Here is a 22,220-nt window from a genome sequence, read left to right as displayed (position 1 = left end):
AATTAAGAACTTGAAAAATTAAATGCGAAAGATGCAGAACTGTCTATTGTCCATGGCAGATTTTTGTGGCGCTCATACAATCACTAAGTTCTATAAAACATAACAGAACACTCCCCAGAGCTTTGAGCGTTCCAGATCTTGACTCCCAAAATCATTAGAATAGTTATCAGCTGATTTGAACATGTATACCTCATGGGGACATAGATAGGTCAAGCTGATGAAATTTTAATTAATCTCACATACATTTCCTTTTAAACAGTCCTATATTGCACAAAATGGACTCCTGTGAGCTTTAAACATGTACATGTTAGAATATTACCTCATGAAAACACACCCGGAGTTGTGTTTTGTTTCATTCACATGTTTAAGTATGATAATCCTTTATTATTATTAGTCTGTCTACAAAGTTTAAAGTGCTCTGTTCCACCTTGTGATGTCATGTAGTGGTAGTTTTCATGTTAACAGCTACCTTTTATCTTTTGTTCAGTAAAAAATTGGCAATTCCAGGTCTGAAATCATCCAAATAATTCTAGTGTGCAGGTGTGTGGAGTTTAAAAACACACTTCCTGTATTACCAAATCACATCACAAGGTGGAATAGAACGCTTTCAGTTTGAGAAAAGGACACAGAACAAAACAGAGAGTTTGTGTGTTAATGAAACAAAACAGACCCCAGGGTATGTTTGTAATGAGGAAACAACATTATAAATAAGAAACTGCGCATAAACATTTTTGCAATAGTTACACATTATTTTATTTCATTCATTCAAACGCAGACATTCTGTTCAAAGTAGAAAACACTTATAACATGGGCTGGGTCATGGTTTAGCAGATGTGAAAGACCACATTAAACATTTACATCATTTACACTGAACATATCACAAAGATAAAGTTCACAAACACAAGGACACAGCGGTTTCTTCAAAGTGACTGGGGAGAAATCATGTGTTCCAACGCTCGCTACATTATTAAGTGCTGACGTAAAAAGAATTATTTTTTTGCCATGGAACTTTAAAGGTCCTACAATATGCAACGTGACTCTTGTGAGCTTTAAGCCATGTTATAATGCTGTTACCTTATCAAAAACATACCTGGAGTTGTGTTTTGTTTCATTCACACTTGTCTGAGTAATGTCCAAAGCTCAAAATGCTCTGTTCTACATGAAGCGGTAGTTTTCAAGTTAACACCTATTTTATATCTTTTTAGAAACTGGCAATTCCAGGGCTGAAATTATCCAAGTGATTCTAGTGAAGGTGTATAGAATTTTAAAATACTGTGGAACACTTTCTGTATTACTACAAGATGGAAAACAAGATGGAGTGTTTTCTGTTTGAGAGAACTCAGCGTAAATCTGCAGGCTTTTGTGTATAAAACAAAACAACTCCAGGTATGTTTGTGATGAGAAAACAACATAACATAGATCAGAAAGTAGCGTAATATGGACTCTTTAAAAGAACAAACTTTTAAGATATTGCAGCAATTTGCAAATATAGAACTTCCATATGTTATCAATGAAAAAATCTTAACTAGCTTATGTGGAGCTTATATCAAATATATCATACCACCAACATGGCCGCTCTGTACACATTACAATTTGTGAGAATGTTTTTAATTTTATTAAATGTGCAGTTCCAGTGGTTTTCCAAGTGCACAATGCAACCCCTCTTATCTGTGTTAAAGCTTCTCTGTGTAAATTTTCTGTTGGAGGGTCCATCACCCGCTTGTCTCCATGGAGATCTTACCATTTCCCTTGATTATTCCACTTTGTAATCACAATGGAGACAGGTTCATGGCAAGACCTAATTTTTATTTTTTTAAGGTATTTCTGAGCTATCAAACACCTGTAATTGAACAAATGTAAAGGAAATAGGTTTCATGCCATACTGTGGAACATTCCAGGCAATATTTTTTTATTACTTTATTTTTATATTTCATTTTATTTTTACTTGTCTCTGTCTCTTGCTATTGTTGCTACTTATTTAGAATTTATTATTTTTGTTTTTTGTTACCGTATTTTCCGGGCTATTGGGCGCACTCTTAAGCCTCCAACCCCATCAACAAATGACTGCACGCCCCACAGTCCAGAGCACCCTATACACGAATACACTCGGGTGTCCCAGCACGACCTAAGCAAACTACAAAGCCGCACCATCCGCAGCGCACGCAAACACGCACGGAGCAGAGAGCCGCGCAGCGAAAAACACCCGCAGCCACACTCATCACTCCACGCTGACGAGGAACGGAACGGAGGAATGAACCGAAAAAGCGAGTGCAATGTGCCACTTCTAGACACAACTGAACAACTGAGTCACTGCGAACACGTCAACAATCCAATGGTCCCAGACAGCACCCTCCCTAAACGCCACAATTGAACAAAGCCGAGAGTCATTGTGAACACGCAAAACAAAGTCCCACTGACCCATCGAACTGTTGTGTTTCGTTTAAAGTCCAATGCGGTTTATTTGTGAAAAAAGTTTGAAAATAGACAATTTTATTACAGTGTGCCTTATAATTCAGAGCGCCTAATAGGGCATAAAATATGGTATTTTAATATATTGTGATGTGTGAGCTACTGTGTCCAAATAATTTCCCTTGTGGATCAATAAAGTTTGTCTAAGTCTAAGGCAAAGAAATAACATCTCCATGGAGACAAGCAAGTATCCTCCACCTTAGAAGTTACACAGTGCACCTTTAATGTCCAAGTGCTTTTTTCCTTCAATAAGAGAAATCCTTCCATTTGTATGGCGTGCAGTTGGGGACAAAAATCATAGCACAGTTTCAATCAAAGTCTAGTCCATAGGTCCCGGGTCCATCAGACTCCTTTGACCATAACTACAGTCTGCCCGGACGCTGCACTTTTCTGGGGGCAGTTGTCTGTACTTTTGTCTTCTCTGGGTCTCCGTAGGTTGAGGAAGCTGAAGCGTGCCTCCAGGCTGAATGTTTTGGTGGGGTTGGGGGTCCCGCTGTTGTTGTTGGTGGTGACGGGAGCGTTGTCCAGGTCGCCCTCAGCACCTTCGGCCCGATCACCTAAACAACAGATGAAAAAATGTCAGTTATTTTCCATATACATTATTAATTTATTATTATATTATTATTTATTAATGATTTTGTGAGCTTTTCTCCACTACTCTTCTCTTCCTCTACCCCTACTCCCTCCTCCTTTGCCCCTCTACTACTCATCCTCTCCTCTTCCCCTCTTTTATTCCTCCTCTGCTCATCCGCTCTTCCCCTTCCTCCTCTCTTCTCCTCTGTGACTAATGGCATGTTTGGAGGAGCAGGTGGAAGCAGGTACCAGCCCGTGTTCCCAGAATAGACTCTAAAACCACATCAGTCTGACCTCTGCCTGGTTAGAAATAGATGTGTCTCTTTTTTGTTTACTTTGTGAATACAGACCACCTGAGCTCCAGTCTCCTCTACTTATCCACATACAGCTCTGATATCAGGAGACAGGATTCCTTCTGTTCACCATCAGAATTCATGTGTTTGTTTTTATGTTGGAAGAAGAAATAACTCGAGGCAAAACATGAAGGTGCTGTATCTGATTTTATCGTCTTAAAACATGAAACAAAACTAGGTCATTTTAAACAGTTTAAAAGAGTCCAAAGGTTATTTATTACTTGTGCATTCAGAACATCCTAATTATTTACAGTGCACTTAACAACCTCACAGTTACAGTTTTCTGTCACAGTAATGCTAATAATACCTAGTAGACTTCTCACACATTTCCTAACTAACAATCTCTTGAACAATTTTTCAATGTTTATGTTTTTTGTTTTGTTTTGTTTTTCCTTTGAATATTCAGATTCCACAAATAAAAATTAGATTGCAAGGGTCGGACAAGACAAAATTTCCACAAGACCATGGGTCCACAAGAACTAGACAAGATGATTTTTCTTAATATATACATTTTACAATTCAGTTTCCAATTTTGGCCTCAGAATTTTGTTATTTATTTGATGTCATAGTTTTGTTTCCATATAGTACTGCTCTTTGGAACCCTAAGAGATGTAACCCACCCAACATGTGGCTCTATTCTGTTCAATCTAAATGTAAACACACAGGAAAAAATCTCTCACACTTTCTAACTAACAAGCTCTTAAAATTTTTTCAAAATGTTTTTGCATATTATGCTAGAAATAACCTGGAAAAATGCCTATTGATCAAAACAGTTTCATTTTTAGTGAGGTTTAGTGAGGTTTCTTTGGCATGAGACAAAATTTCCACAAGACCATGAGTCTAAAAGAACGAGATGAGATTTTAACATAATTCTTAATATATACATTTCACAGTTAAGTTTCCAATTTTTGGCCTCACAATTTTGTTATTTAATTTCATAGTTTTGTTTCCATTCTATTACTGCTCTTTAGAACTGTAAGAGATGTAACTCACCAACATGTGGCTCTATTTTGCCCAATCTAAATATAAACATGGAAAAAAAAATCTCACAAGATCATTTTTCTCATGTGTGCACGATTTTGTGGCAATTTTGTCTCATGATTTCCTGTGGCACGAGATCTTGTACCATCCCTATTTGACCAAGGTCAAATGTTTTTTTGAAGGTCTTTCTTTGAAGTGATTTGGCCACTTAGCACAGTAAACAAATAACCAACTAAAGTAAACTTCATTGGCCAATCTATGCATAAATTGTCCAGATGTTGCAGTGTCATATTACAGACTGATGCATTATTGGCACATTGTAAACACTTTACAATGTGCCCTATACTAAACACTATACATTACCATGAATCCTGCACAAGAAGGTCCCAGGTTTGGATGTTTGCACGTTTTTCTTGTGTCTAGGCGGTTACATGTGAAGCTGTATTAAATCCTCCCCTGTGTCTCACCTCTTTCTATGTCACACTCCGGAGATGACGCTCCGCTGCATTCGCTGCGTGGGCCCAGCACGGGAGAGATGAGCCCAAAGTCTGACAGGGACACGGAGCTGGGCAGGTCCAGACTGCAGGGTCGAGATAGCGGGGCCGGGGAGGAGGAGGGGGAGGAATTTGTGTCTGAGGAGGCGGAGTCGAAAGAGGGCGAGGACGCGCTGGTGAATGGCGACATCAGCAGGTCCTGGGGGCTGCTGCTGGGGGAGGAGCCTAAACTGCAAGTGGAGGCGGAGTCCTCTTCAGACACTACAGAGCCACTCGCACAAGGCTCATCGTCAAAACAGTCCGACGTCACTGCATAGAGAGAAACGGTCCACAATTATTTTGAGTTAGGGTCAATGAAGTGTGTCCAAATGTATTTCTATATATTATTATATCAGCATTATAGAAAAGGTTAGTAAAACATTCCAAAAACAACAGACAAGTTTTAATGCCATCAGTACAGGACCTGTGTATTCTAAGATAACCTTTATAAATGCACTTAAACTCACTCAGAGAATTACAACAGGAACAGCTCTATACAGTGAGCCTGTAGATTAGACCAGGGGTGGAGGAGTGTTCAAAAATATCGAAATCTTGCATTGTTTCATTTTATGTAATATCGCTATCGTGGGCTGCATCAATATATCTGCATATCAAGTATTTTTGGCATATTTTACTAAAGTGTTTCGTGACAGCGCCTATATATTAAGGCATGTCTTTTATTGGCAACTGTTTAATGATACTCAGCCCTACAGGGGAGCCTGATTTTTTTCCATGAAGGGCCACATATTGAAAGACAGACAAAGCAGAGGGTCGATCAAAGGCCAAACCTGGAGGACAAAACAGTGAATAATTCAAGTGGGTGCAGTCGGTTCAGATGAGACTGAGCCAGCGGACCTTTAGGCTTCAATAGAGCATAATGGGTCGGGCAACTGTGGGGGCTGAGTCGGTGGTTGGAGGGAAATGTAGCATTGTTTTTAATCATGGTAAACATTTTGTGTTAAATTTTTGTATGAAAAGTGCTTTATAAGTATAGTTTGATTGATTGATTGAATGTCTGGGGTCTAAAAAGGGTAGACTATTTTTGCAAACGTGCAGTGAAAAGTAAAGGACTGCCACAAAAAATGGTCTGGAGGCTGTGTTTGGCCCAATAATAAAATTCACTTTTCTTCCCTTCCTTTTCAATAGCTCACTTGAGACAAAGACTGGCACATGGCACAAGTTCTACATGTAAACACTGTAAAATTAGAAATTATGAATGAATAAAACAAGTTAAAGGTGTGTTGTATAACTTTTCAGGTGGAAGATCCATCAAATGCTTTTCTCCATGGAGATGTTATTTCTCTCAGCCAGAATGCCTGTTTTGTAAGGTATTATTGAGCTATAAAACCATCTGCAACTGACTAAATCTAAGGTAGAGCTGCTTAATGTCACACCGTGGAACATTCCAGGCAGAGCAATGACATATCCACAGAAACAAGCAGGTGATAGACCCTCAACCAAAAAGTTAGGTAGTGCACCTTTAATATTACAGAACGCTAGTCCTGTTTATATATTAAAGGACTTTTTAACGCAGTTGGACTGTCTCGTATTTTTTCTTTTAATTGTCTGTAAGAGAAGTTTATCCACAGTGATCCTGAGGAGCACCTGACCTGTAACTTTGCTGACCCTCTGAAGCTCTCATTTTCCTCTCTAATGAATATTGCAGAATGTTAGAATTCCTAATGACAAGGCTGTTTTGAAGGAGAATCACATACAGACTTTTCTTTTGCGTCTGTTTGTCTAAGGCGGTGTCCCAACATGCACTTTGCAACGTGATGTCTATTTTTAGCAACTGTGTCATTGTATTATTTAGAAAACTATGACTTAAACAAACTTTAATGATCCACAAGGGAAGCTCACACCTCGCAATATATTATAATATCAAAGAGAAAAAATATAAATGGTAATAATAAATGTATAACTATACTGGTTAAAGTACATATATATCTCTAATTTCTACTAAATTTTGTGTTATAATACTTTTTTTAGTTTTTAGTTTTACAGTTTTATACAAACCCGAGAAGCAGTTTCTGAAGAAAAGTTGAAAAATATGTTGAAAATAACAGGAAGTAGAGTCTCCCATACTGAGGAGAGCACACTAGGGACAGTTCTTACAAATTTAGGCACAATTTATACTCTCAAAACACATTTTCTGATACTTTAAACAAGGTTTCAACAAAATAAAGATGTTTGCTTATATTTTTATTTGTCAAATAATAATCTCTGTGTACATTAGGGATAAAATCTGAAACCTAAAAAATGGCCAGACTAAGAAAGAAATCTTAACTATGTTTTTGTAAAATGTGTAGTTCAACCTGACATAGGCACTTTAAACTAAGCTAATCTGCACAACATACAATAAAAGTATACTCAGCTCACTGAACCACAATACGAGTCCTCCACACTTACTGGAAATGCCATCAGACTCCATTTTGAATCCAGAAAGGTCGTCTCCAGACACGCTGTCCCCCTCCGCCCCCACCCCTGGGCCCCGGAGCCCGATGGTGGAGCTGCGCCTTCTCTCGTGGATTTCATCTGAGATCTTCTCCAGGTTTCTCAGAGCGCTCTTGTAGTCTGCTTTGGCCTGGGACAGCTTGGCCTGGCGCTCATCTACAGTCCTCTTCAGATTCTACACAAATAAGAAGAGATGATGGCGAAGACGTGAGAGAGATCAACTGAAGAACATCTTTAAAATGAAAAAGAGAAAAAAAAAGAATGGCTCAGAAAGTCAAAGATAGTGTGTCTGAGTATCTCCTCAGAAAAAAGGAGACAGTTTGCAGCCAAATTATAAAAAAGCAAACATCTGAGTAGTGCATAAAGAGCATTCTTGATAATACAGTGATATCAGAGGCAGGTGGCGCTCTTCTATATACATTATTGTACCATTGCCATATTATTTTATTGTTTTGTGCTTTACAGTAAATACATTTTAATCCGAATGTTCCGACTTGGCCAATAAAGCTATCAAAAGTATAATGCCAAGTACTGTAATGATGGATTATGTACAAAAATACTTTAAAATGTGGGTCATTAACATGCAGTGGCTGATACAGGTTAGCTGTAATATGGTTTATATAGAGCTGTACCACTGTACCACCTCACCAGTACTTTAGATTGGAAAAAAGGTATTACGAAACATGAGAGAATTACTTAATGCATGATGTCTTCTACAAACTAATCATTTAGTCTTATTTTGTTTAAAACACGCCAGCTCCTGTAGTAGTTCATAATAAATAAATAAATAAATAAATGGGGACTTAAAAGTAGTGGCCTATGTGTGTTATTAATAATGGAAAAGTAGCCATTTAAAGTATACTAACATTTTTTTTTACTATTATATAAATGAAGATAAATCATTAAATTAAAATAATAATAATAATAATAATAATAATAATAATACATTTTTAAAAGGAAAAAAAGGGGGAAAATAAAAAAATGTACCTTTAAAATTATGCTTTAAGATCATAGTGAAAAGACTGTGGTGAGCTTTGTTGTTTTATGTGTTTATGTCTTGTTTTCATGTTTCATACTATTGTATTGTTTAAAGGGACAGTTCGGAATTTTGGACATTGGCTCACTAGGAAATGAGGTCCTGAGTGTTGGAGACGTGTGGAGACACTTTTTAAAATATTCCATCCAGTCCTTGTATTTGCAGAGGTCGCTGGTGCTAGGCTAGTGCATGTCAATGGCCATAGTTAGCCTGCCACTAAAAACACTTACCCACTCCACAAAACACCCGAACCAAATCTATTATTACACCAGACTGTCGATGTAAATGTCTGTGTTGACAGAATAATGTTTGAAATAAAACTAACCTTGCATCGCATGGATTGTCGCATGTTGAGGGACTATTTTCTCATATATCAGTCCGCCACTGCCAAGCTTTCAATCAGGAAGTACAACTCACTGCTGCTGCTCAGACATAAATTCTTCAAATGCAAGGTTGTTTTAACTTCTAAAATTATTCTATCGACACAGACATTCACACTGATAATAACAGATTTGCTTCGGGTGCTTTGTGGAGTGGGTAAGGCTAACTATGGCCATTGACATGCACTAGCCTAGCACCAATGACCTCTGCAAATACAACGACTGGATGGAATATTTAAAAAAAGTGTCTCCACATGTCTCCAATACTCTGGCGAGCTCGGAAATGAGGTCCTATGTCCAAAAATCCGAACTGTCTCTTTAATGTTTTATTCCATTCACTGTCAGTTCATATTTCAGTCTTCTATCAAATGTTAATGCTCACGGACAAGTTAAAAAAACTGAATCTTGATACCTGAAAATTGGGTCTGTCTAGTGTTTACATAACCATTCCACATAACAGAATATAATTTATAATGCATTCTTACCTCTAACTGAAGATAGAACTTGGCCTTCATCTCAAAGTAGGGCCTGCAGAGGAGCAGAGACATAATGTCAGACCAAACATGATTAAGAGAGAGGAGAAGAGAGGAGAGAGAGGAATCAGAGGCGTCACCATGGCAACGGAAAGATGGATGATGGGGTAGAGGGAGATACAGATAAGAGGGGGTGTGATGTGGGAAGAGGAAATGAGGCACAGCAGATTAAGGCTGTGCAAAGACAACACACACACACACGCACACACACATAAATACACACACATACATACATACACACACACGCATAAATACTTTAAGGTTACATAAGAGTGCACTAAAAGCCTGTTAAAAAGTTGATATACTGTACCTGAAATACATGAATCTATAAAAATCTAAATATGTGTTTGAATGTAATAATATTTAGTAGTAAAATTTGAATGTATAATTTGGTTTGAAAAGTAAAATGAAAGTTCGTATTGTGGTAGTGACTCTGTGGTTGGTGGGTGAACACAAGTAACCACGAAGTCAGCAGTTGGATACGCGCTCCTACAAAGCACATGCTGTTGTTGTGTCTTCAGGCAAAACACCTCAGTCACTTTATATGAGTAATGCTCTGGAAGGCTTGTCAAGCAAACATTTTGACCAGTATTTTTTCACCGAACGTTTTCCTGAGAGGGTTTGCAGATGACTAAATTTTGACTTTTCAAACTGTAGATAAGCAGGAGATGTCACCAGGTCAAATTACGGATCAGGTCTGTGCCACCAAAACACTTGAATAAATGTATATTAGATAAGTTTGTGGAATATTTCAGGCAAAAGCATTAACATCTCCAAAAATACAGTACATAGTGCAACTTTAAACGTCCTATATTACACAAAATTGACTCTTGTGAGCTTTAAGCCATGTTATACTGTCGCTACCTATTCAAAAAAACATCTGGAGTTGTGTTTTGTTTCATTCACACGTTTGAGTAATCCTGCATTATTAGTCTGTCTACATCTCCAAAGTTTGCAATGCTCTGTTCAAACTTGTGATGCCATGAAGTGGTTGTTTTCAAGTTAACATCTATCTTTTACCTTTAGTTCAGTAGAGTTTGGCAATTCCAGTCTGAAATTATCCAAGTGATTCTAGTGTAGGTGTATGGAAAGAGGTGGGACCAAGTCGTTGTTTTGCAAGTCTCAAGTAAGTTTCAAGTCTTTGACCTCAAGTCCGAGTCAAGTCCCAAGTCAAATACAGGCAAGTCCAAGTTGAGTCCAAGTCGTTTGCTTTGAGCTTCAAATCATTTCAAGTCTTTAAACCAAAATATCAAATATAGATTAGATTTTTGCAATTTATATGACTTTTAAGATAAATTGTACTTAAAAAATCTAAGTATATTTACATGTGAGTATTTATAGAGTATATAAAAGTTGTAGAAATATGAGCTCTTTAAAATAATCGTAATTAAATGCAGTTATAATTCTCCACCTGTGCTCGAAAATTTACATACACAGAGGGCTAGTTTCAGAAACCATAATACTGAAAATAGGAAGCCAGCCCACAGACTTCCCCTTTAACATCAGACAGGTTAAATACAGCCGTTCTGTGTGATCAAGCCTCACAGTGACATTTCAGGTTCCTGTGAAAGGAGAAGCACCATCACCTGGCTCATATAGAAATAAATCACTATTTGCCTAACAGTGACGCAGGTACTATTAAAAGGGCCAGTTTTAAAGCTACTAGTCTATGTTATAATGTTGTTTCCTCATCAAAAACTTCAAAACTGCCACCACATGACATCACAAGGTGAAACAGAGCATTTTGAGCTTTGAAGATGTAGACAGTAACAGGTGTGATATGTATATTGTGATGAGGAAACAAGATTCCAATATGACTAAAAGGTCACAAGAGTCAGTTTCGCATAATGTAGGACCGTTAAACGGGAGCTGATGTTGTATCTAGTGCTGAGTCATGCCGTCAATCACCACGGGACATATGCTGCCAGCCCACTCAAAACAAAACATAGATGCAAAGATACAAGTGAGATAGAGGGAGAAATTATGGCTCTGTGGGTGGTAGAGAGGCCACTTGTCATTTCAGAATATAGTATTAAATGTGCACGTGACATTTCTGGTATGGAGTCTGATACGTAATTGTGTCCATGAATATATGACAGGGAGATCGCTTTCCCTGAAATGTACCACAGTATGGCATTAAAGTAGCTTATTATGTAATTATAGATGTTTACAATATAACAATACTTGGAAAAATATGTATTCTACTGTAAGCGGGCCCACCTCTCCACAATTCAGACCTGTAAATTGGCATGGTGCTCATCTCCGTGGAAATGGATACGTTTAATACCATACTGTGAAATATTCCAGACAAAACAACATCTTCATGGTAGCGGACCCTCCACTCGGAAAGTTACACAGTGCACCTTAAAGTAAAATTACTTAGTAATTAAATACTAGTCACAGGTAAAAAGTTTATTTATTTCTATTTATTTATTGTTCGTGCTATTATTTTGTTGGCATCAATTTAAAGAGAACAACAACAACACAAAATCTGACAATTAACATAAATACATATTTCTACCATTATTTTCCTTGTCGTTGCTGCAAAAAAGTATTTAATGAACCCAGCAATGTTTTGGATGGTACTGATGTCATTGATATTAAAATGTTTTTTTTTAAAAATGTATACAGTGAATTTTTTTTATTTATGCAATATGTTACACATTTACACAGGATTTTTTTGTTTGGCCCTGTACCAGATTTTTTTCCCATATATTTGAGCAAAATTTGCCTTACCCCAATACAAATATATTCTATAAGCAGCTCCTGAGGTCAAAATATGTCTGTGTCTGCTGTCTGAATCTAATTAGAAAGAATTTTATTATTCGATAATCAGGAAGTGAGCATTACTATACTAATTGTTGTTAGCATTACTGTAACGGTGGTCTATGAATTGTAAAATAAAATAAAAAAAAATAATAATAAAAAATGCTCATAAACTCATCGCTGTGAATAATTTGCATGTTCTGAATACATAAGGTAAGTGAGGACTTTAACTTTGGACCACTGCAAATCACTGAGCGATCTAGTTTTTCAAGTTTTTAAGACAGAAAAAAATCATGTGCAGCTCCTTTAAACCTGCTGTTAGATGTTATATGTTTCTTACTTGGACTTGTTGATGGTGCGTTTGAGTTTCTTCTCCAGTTGTTTCATGCGCCCGATGGCTGCTGTGTATTTGGCGGCAGTCTCTTTGTGCACCAGCTCACTCCTGGTCTTTGTGTGCTCCGCCTCCATCACCTCAAACAAGACACATTCAAGATCAAATTCACTTTTCAGTAAACCTCTGTTTCCTAACAGTAGGTCAGCAACTAATCAACTATAAGGAGGGTTTGAAAAGGGCCCAGGAGAGATAGCTAAATTACTCAAACATGCAAGAATGACATAAAACCTCCTCAGTCACGATTTTGATTAGGGAACATTGTCATAAAGTATATTAAGAAAGTACATTTTGGCATAATACTCCCTCTTTAAAAGTCTCAATATAAAATAGAAATAATTGAAACTAACTGAAAAATGAATCACTGACTGGCTGATTATTACAATAACCATTAGTTGCAGTTATAGACTGTATAAAGAAGTGGACATAGCTGATCGTTGTGTTCGAAATGGGAAGTGTTCATGGAGACGCTTTCAACTCCATCATCTTTGGCTCCAATTGCCTTTACATTGGAATATTTTGGCCCCCATTTCTGTAACTGCTGGGTGAGCCTCATCACTTTGGTCTTAAAATGTTCATATTAACTCACTCTACAAGATCCTGGTGTTTTTTTTTTATTTTGCTGTGTCGTCTGTTATAAAATTGTGGAACTGGCTTCAGATTCACTCCTAAAATTTGTTGAGCTTCATTTGACTGGAGTCGAGCGCTGTGGATAACATTGCACTCCCTTAGTCCACTCCTTCAACACAGTCTATGGATGCAGCCCAAGCTAATAGTAAATATTTTCTCTTTTGGTACCCTCTGTGTGGCGTGGTTGAGCATCTCTTGCCAGGCGGAGTCAAACTGCCGGTTGTCCTCCTCCAGAAGCCTCTGCTCGGCCAGGGAGATGGTCTCTTTCGCGGCTCTCAGCATCTCTGTGGCCTTCTGGAAGTCCTGGGTGGCCTTCTGAGCCTCCAGCTGAGCCTGTAAACAAACACACACAAACACATAAAGAGATGAATGATTTGGGAAAAATATTACATTGTGAATAGATTTGCAATTTGTGTTTTAATAAAAGAGTTTTGTTCAAAGTTCAGTTAAACACATCGAGAAGAGATGACAAAAAAAGTATGCTTGCAAATACAAGGTTAGAAGTTTTTGAGTAGAATCAAACAGGGTATTTGGTTGTGGAGGAAATGATGGTACTTCAAAAACTGCCGCTTTTGAGATTTGCCAATTGTGTCCATTCTTAATCTTACAATCCTAACTTAAATTATTATTACATAATATCTGCTGTCAAGTAGTGTCTGGATACTTTAAAATGCAATCACTGTAGTGTAAAAAAGGGTGGTGGCTATATCAAAAAGGTGTGGTCTAATAGCAGCAACATGAATGAAACAAAACTACTCCAGGTATGTTGTTGATGAGGTAACAGCTTTATAAACTCACAGGAGCCAATTTTATGTAATATAGGAGCTTTAAAGGCATGAGGTTTATTTCAGAAAATCTATTAATCCATCTTGTTTTTATCCCGTAGCACAACATGGGGTCAGGTGAAAAGAACCTTCAGGTAAAAATAGAACTCTTTGTGTAAACCAAAACATATTGCATAACACAGAACACAGCAGAGTGGTTGGGTTCAGTGGGCTTAGGTAAATGAGGACAAGGTTAGTATGATGCACATTTTCCTTAGACTTGTTACAGAAGTTGTTATATAAATCTGAAAAAAAAAAATGAAATTTGAATTCATATTGTCTCAAGTTTAAAAATTTTGATTCTCGGAGAAACTGTATATAAGATTCTGATTTAAAATTTCATAAACATGACCTAACTGTCCTTCCAGATACGAGGTGAACAAGTTAAAATCAAATACAGCCCTATCGGTAACAACTGCAATAGTGTTTTATTATTCATTACAAAAAATTGTGAAGTTGTTTATGTTATAATTTGGTGTTTTGGTTCTCACGATGATTATTCAATCTTCCATATACTGAAAAAAACTTGTATGTGTCCTCTATCTACAGGTCTGGTAACTCAGGTTCAATTGTGATTATAATACCTTTTTTTTTTTAGAACTATAAGAGTTCAGGTCTTTTATCAGTAAACATTAGATTCAACAGCAACAATGAAAATATTAAAAAATCAGTAAAGCAAGACAGGGAAAGAAGGAGAGAAGGACGCGAAAGAAAGGAAGTAAAAGGAAGGTGGGATTCAAAGAAGGAAGGACACAAGGAAGTAAGCAAAGGAGAAAGGAAAGAACGATGCAAGAAATGATGAAGGGATGATCAACTAAAAAGTTAAGTAAAATAGAAGGGGACAACTTTTCTGTGGAAGGGTCTGCAACCTGCTCGTCTCTATGCACATGTTATTAATTTCACTGCTATTAAAATTATCTATCTCCATGGGAACAAGAAACCAAACCAAGTTACAAGTTAATTCTTTGGAGAGGCGACTCTGCTCACAATAACACGTGTAATTGCCTTAATGCTCGATAGACAAGTTTAATACCATACTGTGAAACATTCCATGCAAAATAATAAGATCTTTATGGAGACAAGCAGGTGGCAGTCTTTCCTATCAGAAAAGTGACATAGCTCAGCTTTAATAGTCATACATTTCATCTTGCATAATACATACTCTAGGTGCATGAGTGATTCTGAAAACCCTCTCCATAATATAGGCTTAGTGCATTTCACTGCAGGCCTATAAAAAGCACTGTAATGAAAGGTTTCTGCTGCAAGGAGGCGTCCCATTGAAGTGAATGAGGGCGTGTGCAAATACAGGACAAAGACGAGAGCTGCTTCTGAAGCTGCAGATTTCAGCCTGGGTTTAGAAGAGTGGATGTCTACGGATGCTAAAAGTACAAAGAGAGATTCTACCTTAAATCTGGGAATGAGCTGACAGTTCAAAAATAAGAGGTATTTTTAGAATTGGCTTAAGCAGTGTCCTCAAGAGACTTCAAAGAATTAGAATATTCTTTTTCAAAACTAGTCAAGAAAAATGTGGTTTATTTCTGCAAATGGAGAACATAGTCATTTGTGACAAGGCCCATAATCCAACATTTATTAGAATCAAACCACAAAATTAGCAGATTAATAATTAAGATTATCCTTTGTTGCTTTTTGTTTGTGTATTTAGACACAATTTGTTTTACTTCAGTACAGATTTATACTTGCTCTTAAGCTAGAAATGAGACCGATCAGCGTCTAACTATAACGTGTTTTAATGTAGGAGAAAGTGCACTGTTAGCATGCTAGTTGCTGTTAGCGTTACTGTGGCAGCACCCCCCACCACACAAAAAAAACAGCATTACAATTTTAGAAGTATTTATTTTTAAATAATAGTAGTAATAGTAGTAGTAGTAGTAGTTGAAGTGGTACAAGTAGTAGAAGTAGTAGGAATAGAAGTAATAGTAGTAGTAGTAGTAGTAGTAATAATAGCAGTAATAGTTAATAGTACTAGTAGAAGAAGTAGTAGAGGTAGTAGTAGTAGTAGTAGTAGTAGATCTAGAACTATAAGGCTGAGTCTATAAAATCTCACCTTCTAAGAAAAACTTAATTTGGCACAACATACACAAAACAGAGATACCATACTAAAGTTGACTTACAAGGATGAATTTTGAGAGATTATGTAAAATTACTTTCTGACAAAATGAGCAATAATCGTCATAAAAGAGATTCTGGCACACACAATCTTTAGACCAATGGTCACAAAAAAACTTTGAATGTAATTTTTATTTAACCCTTTGTTTTCTGGCAAATGGACGTTAAACTTGACAGAAAGTGAGCTCGATGCTCAGAGACGCTTTGACATATTGACACGAAACTTGATACCTGGACTCAAGACCCCTCACTCTAGACTCTCAGAAAAATTCCTGACCTTCAGTCTCTAGGGGGTGCTATAATTACTTGCCTATTCTGCAGCTACGCTGCAAGGCCTCCGCATTGCTGCTTGCAGCTATATTTTTGTTTATATTTTCATGTTGTTTTGAGCCATCAGAGCCACCATACAATTCCATTTTTCCACACTACTGTATTGTGCTACACTGACAGTCAAAAACATATGAGGTCATTTTCACATTCAGAGGGGATTTCACACAGCAGACCTACTTCATAATATCAAGCTCTGGTCCTGTTTGGATCTGGCTCCTGTAGACATCAGCACATGTTTAGTGTAATGTGATTATCTGCGGTTTGCACAGTCTCCACAGGGATGGCCTTGTTAGCGTCATGTGACCCTCTGCTGCCGCATGTGTCTCAGCTTCTTCTTTACCTACATACATGATGCTGTACAGGGGTCAGGGAGAAGTCAGCTAACTTACAGCTAACGGCTAAAGGCCAAGCTACTGTTGCGTGCATTTCCTTCATATGTTTGCACAATTTAGCCTTGTCTGAGCTGAATTTGTGTGAAAATTTGATATGCGCTTGTACATGTTTCTAGCCTGATTCATCAGCCAGTTTCACTTTGTGGAAAGCATCTGACCTCGCAGCATTAGAATTCGTTCGCTTGACGGTAGGCGGGTACTTTTTCATTTAACCAATCGCCTGCTATTTGGGCATGACATATGTAATGTGCCGCTTACGTGGCTAACTGGTATATTAAGCTTTCCCCAAATCTTGTAGGAAGGACAGTAACGTCTTTTCCCTTGATAAAATTCAAACATTCTCTTTGTTCCAGGTTTAAATCCTCAATCTTGGGAATCATTGACAACACAGAATGTATGGCTCTTCGTTGTTTGGCTGGTGCCTGAACTCGCATTTCCGGGGTTTTTGCGAGTGTAGCGTATTCCGATTCCAAACCTAGTTGCTGGAAACTGAAACTGAAACAGAAATTAATAGGTGGCACCAGCCTGGTGCCATGTTTCAGCACAACCGCACAAATGCTTGTCACTTAAGAAAATTGACAGATTACACTCGGAATTCCAGGTACCACAGTGGGACGCCAGGGGCCAAAAAACTACTGTTGTGTCCTTAGGCAAGACACAAGACGTGTGAGTGTTGGTTGTGATTGGGCCAATAGTGCATATTGGCAGTCTCACTTCAGTCAGTCTTACCCCATCTTTACAAACTTTTTATTTACAATGAAATTAAATGAGAATTAACTGCAAAGAGTTACAATCAAACAGACTCCTAACTGCTCCCAAACTGCTGTTTATTTACAGTGACAAAGACATTAAACTTTGTGGTAGTTTTTGTTCCACATGTATCGACCCAGTACTTACAAAGACATTAACCCTAAACCAGGTCAATAAATCTGCAATCTGACAGTTAAACAAAAAAATTACACTACATAATTCTGCCTTCCAGCTCACTTGAAAATGAGGCTTTCTAAAATGTCACGTGAATGTAACCTGTAGCAGCGACCTTTACTTAGCTATAAACCAAAAAAAGATTCAATATGGGGCATGTTTTGCAGTAATTATTATACTTGGCCTATAGCTATTCTAGTAACACACCCAGACACGTATTTGCTTTAAACTTCAAACAGTAAATCTCTGTCCTTATAAAGCTAACCTACTTACTGCCGTTTCAACCTCGTAAAGTCATTAGCCTAGTTATTTGAACCTGACCTCTGATAGGACACGAGCGATAATGTTTTCTTCGTATATTTCATTTAAGTACTCAAGCAGTTTTTGGACAGAGCGTCGTTGAAGTGGCAGTGTGCGGACACAGAGGAAGGAGGGAGCATGTGGAGGCTGTGAGCGTGAGAGCGTGACCGCAGAAGAAGAGAGGGGGAGGTGGACGGTGGTCAGACACAGGGCCGGATCAGACCCATGTGAGATGGAACAAACACCACGGCAGTTTACTACGGAGACTAAAGACGCTTCATGCCCTGATGAGATGACATGGCTCTGGGACTGAAACAACATTATTGCCACAAACAACTGCAATCCTTTTTTAATGTGTGATGGGGTGACAGAGAAGCTGAAATTATAAACATGTTAATCGACCCCAGTGTGTGTGTGACGTTGTATGTTATAATTATTTAATAATGTATTTATTTATGTTCTAGCCACACACAAGAAGAAAGTGAACATAGTACATGAATCCAGGACATAGTTTTTCTTATTTAAGTGTGAAAATAGCAGGACAAAGACAACTTACCACCCCTGTCTTCCTTTAGAACATAGGTTGTCTTAAAAGTTTTGTGTTTTTGCTTCCCTTTTCAAATGAATAGAAAAAACTATTATTTCTAAAAAGTAAGTGACAATAAATTAGATACACAGTGTTGATAATTATGGCAAATAAAGCAGAAACCACAAAAATGCTGATAACATGCTAATGAAGAAACAATGCTCATTTAAACACCACAGTCATATTTTGTCATAACTTCTATTCCTTTCTGAAAACTAAAACCTATTAGCCTAAAACTTCTTTTTCTGAATTTTCTTTGAATTGTCCTAATTGTGTAATTGCCCTGGATAAGCAGAAGAGAATAATGGATTAGGCAACTGCATGATATTATTATAACAAAATAACATCTTGCTTTCAGATATAACTATGAAAAGATTGCTTAATGAGATTTTTTTGTTATCTCATTTCAGGGAAAGTTAATAATACATTTTATTTATAAGCGCCTTTCAAGAACACCCAAGAACACGGCAAGTTAAAAACAGGCAAATAAAAACACACAATACAATACAAAACTAGCTGATGATGTGAGGGGTTATGTAATGGAGGACTGTGTAGACTAGAGCTGGGAATCACTGGGTCCCTCACGATTCGATACAATACACAATTCATGGCTCACGATACGATATCATCACGATATGGCGATACATGCTTCAGCTGAGCTTATTTGCCATTTGCAGTATAAAAACCACATTGGAAAAAGCGGTGCAAGAAGCCCAGAGCGCACAACATTCATACGCACTTCAACAGACAAATTAAAAACACAAACCACAGAATATGAACACAAGCAAAACACCAGTAAAATATAATTTGTTCACAGATAAATATAAAGTAAAACTGATACTTTACCAATAACCACATGATACTCTGTGATATACTTAAGAACCAAATATATTTTAGCAGTATGTGAAATGCATTTTAAATCATCAAATGTAACAGTGAGTCAAGTTGCATAAACAAGTTACCTTTCACTAAATAAGGAACAAAACTGTAAAGATGTCAATAAAAAAAATAAAAATACTCTGACAGTGGTCCGAATTTAGCATCACAATATATCGATTTTTTTTCAATTTTTGCTCACCCATTTATGAACAGGTCATTTCTGAGTTGTGATTTGAAGACAGGAAGGGTGTCAATGGTAGCAGAGTAGTAGATTAGGTATCATTTGACTTATATATCATAAAAAGAATACAAGATCTTATATTGTGGTTGTAAACTGGTCTGTAAGGATCCTCAGTTGCTAGCCTTGCCTCTGGCCTAGTTTAGAGCCATGCTATAATCTGCTATACACGCCAACACTGCATATAATTCCAAATCCCTTGAGTCTACCCCCTTCAGTTAAACCAACAAACTTAAAGGTCCAGTACTATGCAAAATATTGTGAGCTTGTAGTCATTTTAGAAGGCAGTTACCTCATGAAAAACAAACCCAGAGTTGCGTTTTGCTTCATTCACACATGTTTGAGTAATTATTATATCTAAAAATGCTCTGTTCCACCTTGTGATGTCAGAAATAAGGCTGGGTATCATTATAAAGTTGCCAATAGGAAACATACCTCGATACATGGGCCACAATACGATACATACAGCGTGGCGTACAGAAGGGAGGACGGTCTGCGTGGCATATAGAAGGGGGGGCGGTCTGCGCGGCGGACGGTCTGACGGAAGGGGGGGACGGCCTGCGCGGCGTACGGAAGGGGGGACGGCCTGCGCGGCGTACATGATGGGGGAGGGGGCGGTCAGACTGTCACAAGGTGATAATCCAAATTCTAATGAAGATGTGTGGTATGTGGTGTGGAGTACTTCCTGTATTACCAGATGACATCACAAGGTGGAACAGTGTAAATAATTTCCATTTGAGAGAAGAACTTAATATGTCTTAATATAGAGGGCTTGTGTGTTAAACATGGGTGAATGAAACTAAATAATGAGGAAAAAACATCAACGCATAGAGTTGAAGACATTTTCATTAACCGTGTGTCTTTTGCCCCAGTTTGATCATCTTTCTTTATCCGTTTCCATCTGATTCTTTATTCTCAACATCCTCTCCATCTGTCTCCTTATATCACCGTCTACATCCCATAATACGCCTCTCTGCCTCTTACCCAGTCACACGTTTTAACCACTGGAGCGGCGTATGAACCTCTTAAATCCCAAGGGAAGGGAGAGAAAGTTCAGAACCGAGCTGCAGTTTGGCTTGGTAGGCACTTTTAATTATTTATAACTAGCTTCTTTAGAGAAATGTTCCCCGTCGTGTTGGCGCTAAAAATGACTGTGTAGCTACAGCAAAACACAGTATGGGGTTTTTGAAGTTCTGTGGTTGAGGAAATTGAAAAATGGATTTAATTTTGGTAGCTTTAGAGGTTGCATAGACTCCCCAGTGCTTATTTGTTTGTTAGAAGAAATTAGAAAAACAGAATGTAAGAATGCAATGAAGACAACTGGAGCACTTTAATGAACAGAATGGGTTTGGTGAAGGTTTACGGGTTACGATATTGGATGATTGAGACTAGTGGGTTGGTTTTGGAGGACACAGATTTCAACATGTATCAGACAGAGATACAGAGAAAAAGAGAGACAGAAAGACTGACAAAGAGGAAGACAGAGAGAAGAGAGAGAGGGGGAGACAGAGGACAGAGAGAGACAGAGACAGAGAGACAGACAAAGACACACAGAGAATGACAGAGAAACGGATATAGAGAGAGAAGAGGGAGAGTGCGACAGAGACAGAGAGACAGTAGCAGAGGGACAGACAGAAACAGAGAGACAAAGACAAAAAGTAGAGAGGTAGAGGGAGAGGAAGACAGAGAGAGAGGAAGGGAGATAGAGGACAGAGAGAAACAGACAGACAAAGACACAGAGAGCTAGACACAGAAACCGACACAGTGCTGGCAGAAAGAGAGAGAGAGAGAGAGAGAGAGAGAGAGAGAGGGGGAGAGTGTGGCAGAAACAGAGAGAGAGACACACAAACACAGAGAGAGAGAGACAGAAACAGAGGGACAGAGACAGAAACACAGACAAAGACAGAAACAGTGAAACAGAGAGAGAGGAAGACAGAGAAGAGAACAAGAGGGGGGCAGACAGAGGAGAGAGGACAGAGAGAGAGAATGAGAGACAGATAAAGACACAGAGTGAGACAGAGAAACCGACAGAGAGAGAGAGAGAGAGACAGAGAGAGAGAGAGAGAGAGACAGAGAGAGAGAGAGACAGAGAGATAGAGAGAGAGAGAGACAGAGAGATAGAGAGAGAGCGACAGAAACAGAGAGAGACAAAAATAGAGAGAGAGAAAGAGATGGAGAGGGAGACAGAGAGAGAGAGAAACAGCGAGAACGAGACAAGGACAGAAACAGAGACAGAGCAAGAGAGAGAGAGACACAGTGTCTAAGGGGAAGCCAGGTGAACACAAGAGGAAAGACCTCACTCTCACTCTGCTCTGTTGTTTCGGCTGGTAATGAAATGGGTAATTCCCTCAAAGTATTTCCTCCAGAAGGTCTCGAAGTATAATCTATCACCTGCATAAAAAACGCTGTTGATCCACCACTTCTAACCAAATTCAAAAGTCGTTTTACATTTATAGAACCTTCAGGCAGGCCAAGAAGGTATGCCAGTGTTTTTATACTATAGCCAATTTTAGTAAAAGGG

At 38.1% G+C, this 22,220-nt stretch overlaps 1 protein-coding gene across 1 annotated transcript in view; it reads right to left on the bottom strand.

Annotated features, from left to right (window-relative positions):
- Positions 1 to 730: 730 nt before the first annotated feature.
- sh3bp5b (SH3-domain binding protein 5b (BTK-associated)) overlaps positions 731 to 22,220 on the bottom strand; it is a 41,615-nt gene continuing 20,125 nt past the window's right edge. Inside the window, exons 4-9 of the mRNA XM_020936243.2 lie at positions 13,268 to 13,432; positions 12,419 to 12,549; positions 9,265 to 9,307; positions 7,319 to 7,538; positions 4,844 to 5,179; positions 731 to 3,026 (exon numbers count right to left, since the gene is read on the bottom strand). Of these exons, the coding sequence (XP_020791902.1) occupies positions 2,812 to 3,026; positions 4,844 to 5,179; positions 7,319 to 7,538; positions 9,265 to 9,307; positions 12,419 to 12,549; positions 13,268 to 13,432 (1,110 nt within the window). The 3' untranslated portion in view covers positions 731 to 2,811. The remainder of the gene's footprint in view (positions 3,027 to 4,843; positions 5,180 to 7,318; positions 7,539 to 9,264; positions 9,308 to 12,418; positions 12,550 to 13,267; positions 13,433 to 22,220) is intronic.

The sequence above is a fragment of the Boleophthalmus pectinirostris genome, unplaced genomic scaffold (assembly GCF_026225935.1).
Source record: "Boleophthalmus pectinirostris isolate CB_2022bp ecotype Guang Dong unplaced genomic scaffold, ASM2622593v1 HiC_scaffold_6, whole genome shotgun sequence".
NCBI lineage: Eukaryota > Metazoa > Chordata > Actinopteri > Gobiiformes > Gobiidae > Boleophthalmus > Boleophthalmus pectinirostris.
This window is presented reverse-complemented; position numbering and strand designations above follow the sequence as displayed.